The sequence below is a fragment of the Protobothrops mucrosquamatus genome, unplaced genomic scaffold (assembly GCF_001527695.2).
Source record: "Protobothrops mucrosquamatus isolate PMUCROS unplaced genomic scaffold, P.Mucros_1.0 scaffold_40, whole genome shotgun sequence".
Classification (NCBI taxonomy): domain Eukaryota; kingdom Metazoa; phylum Chordata; class Lepidosauria; order Squamata; family Viperidae; genus Protobothrops; species Protobothrops mucrosquamatus.
Genome location: NW_015386116.1, coordinates 4757 through 6740, shown reverse-complemented (window position 1 = coordinate 6740; position 1984 = coordinate 4757). Strand labels below are relative to the sequence as shown.

At 43.8% G+C, this 1984-nt stretch overlaps 1 protein-coding gene across 1 annotated transcript in view; it reads right to left on the bottom strand.

Annotated features, from left to right (window-relative positions):
• SQOR (sulfide quinone oxidoreductase) overlaps positions 1 to 1584 on the bottom strand; it is a gene marked incomplete at both ends in the record, with an annotated part of 6370 nt that extends 4786 nt beyond the window's left edge. The window contains 2 exon segments of the mRNA XM_015810756.1: positions 444 to 497; positions 1414 to 1584. Coding sequence (XP_015666242.1) covers positions 444 to 497; positions 1414 to 1584 — 225 coding nt within the window.
• Between the last annotated feature and the right edge of the window lie 400 nt (positions 1585 to 1984).

Here is a 1984-nt window from a genome sequence, read left to right as displayed (position 1 = left end):
GAGGTCCAGGCAGAAGAAGAACATCGTGGCTTCAAAATCTAAGGGACTGGTTTGGACAAAACTCAGCAGCACTTTTTCGTGCGGCTGCTGATAAAAACAGGATCGCCAACGTCCGATAACGGATATGGCACAAGAAGAAGAAGAAGAATGGTTAGGTGTCCCTGGATGCATTCAATTTCCTGATAAAGCACTAGGGGTCTCTCATGGGTTTCTTCCACTGGATTTAATCTCTTGTACGGGTTGCGCAACCTCAGTTTCACAATTTCCATTGAGGGCTTCCTTGTGGGAAAGACACAATGCTATTTCTCCCGTCCTGCTCAGAACGTGGGGACTTCCATGCAAGGGGCACGCAAGCCACCGAGCCTTGCTGCCTATCAGTAGAGAAAACTGCCAAGGAAATGCTAACAGAGCAATTTACCCCGCCGGATCTTAAAATAAAATACCTTTTCAAAATTCAGCTGCAGCCCGAGAGCAACAATCAAATACTTGTAAGATACCTGTAAAAGAAAGAAGAAAACTAAGATCTTAAACGGGAACCAAGGATTTATTCAACAGACTGGTTTTTTTTTCTCAAAACCTGGAAGCGCAGTCTCTCCTACACGCATGGAATACAGGTAGTCCTCGACTTACAACAGTTCCTTTAGTGACCGTTCAAAGTTACAACGGCACTGGAAAAAGTGACATGACCGTTTTTCATACTTATGGCCGTTGCAGCATCCCCCAGGGTCACGTGATCAAAATTCATACGCCTGGCCACTGACTCAGATTTATGACCGTTGCAGTGTCCTGGGGTCATACATTTGCTTGCGACCTTCTGATAAGCAAACTCAATGGGGAATGCAGATTACCTTAACAACTGTGTCCCTGACTTAACAACTGCAGTGATTCACTTAACAGCTGTGGCAAGAAAGGTCATAAAATGGGACAAAACTCGCTTAACAAATGTTTCGCCTGTATTACAGGCAAGAATAATGCAAAAATAAGTAAATCACATCCGGTAGGTTTTTTTAGAAGTTCAAATAAGCATTGATAAGAGATGGCAGAAATAATTCAATTTTAGGTATTAAATATTACTCATATAGATGAGTAGCCTATTTGAACCAAAGGCTAAATCTCATTATTCAAGCTCCATCAATGGTTTATGCCAGGGGTAGGCAACCTTGGCTCTTTGATGACTTGTGGACTTCAACTCCCAGAATTCCTCAGCCAGCATGGGGGAACTTTGGCCCCTTCATGATTTGCGGACTTCAATTCCCAGAATTCCTCAGCCAGCATGGGGGAACTTTGGCCCCTTCATGACTTCTGGGAGTTGAAGTCCACGAATCATAAAAGAGCCAAGGTTGCCTACCCCTGGTTTATGCAGATAAGATTTAACGGAGCAGATAAATCCCCAAGTTTAAATGGGCTGCCTACCTTCTGATTGTTCCCCAGATAGACACAGTTGTTGTCAGGATCCAACTTTTCCACCTTGGATTGGATCCACTTAACCCCCGAAGGAATAACACTTGCTGTTGAACGTCCTGAAGTGGCCAGCTGCTTTGCCCCAGCTCCAACTAAAGTCCAGAGGGGCTGATAATAGTGTTTCTGAAAGAAATAATTGGGGGATAAAAGCTGCCAGCAAAGCAGAAGAAGAATAGAAATGAACGCATGAAACCAGACCGCTGATACTTCTAGGGAGTATCTGGTCAACCAGGTTCAAGAACTTCCCTTGATTATACTAAGTGAGAATTTTGAGAGACAGAAATTCAATATATCTGGACACACCTGCGTTGGGAAAAGGCTGCCAAAGAGAGGAAAATCCTTCGGAACAGTGGTCCTCCACCTGTGGTCCACAGACCCATAAAGGCTTGAAGAAATGTTATGATTTAAATCTTGAGTTAAGTCTTGGGGGTCCGTGGCCATGGTGCGTGGCCACAAAAGGTATTTAAAAGGGGTCAATGGTGAAGAAAAGATTGAGAACCACTGCTTTAGAATGCTTATTTAA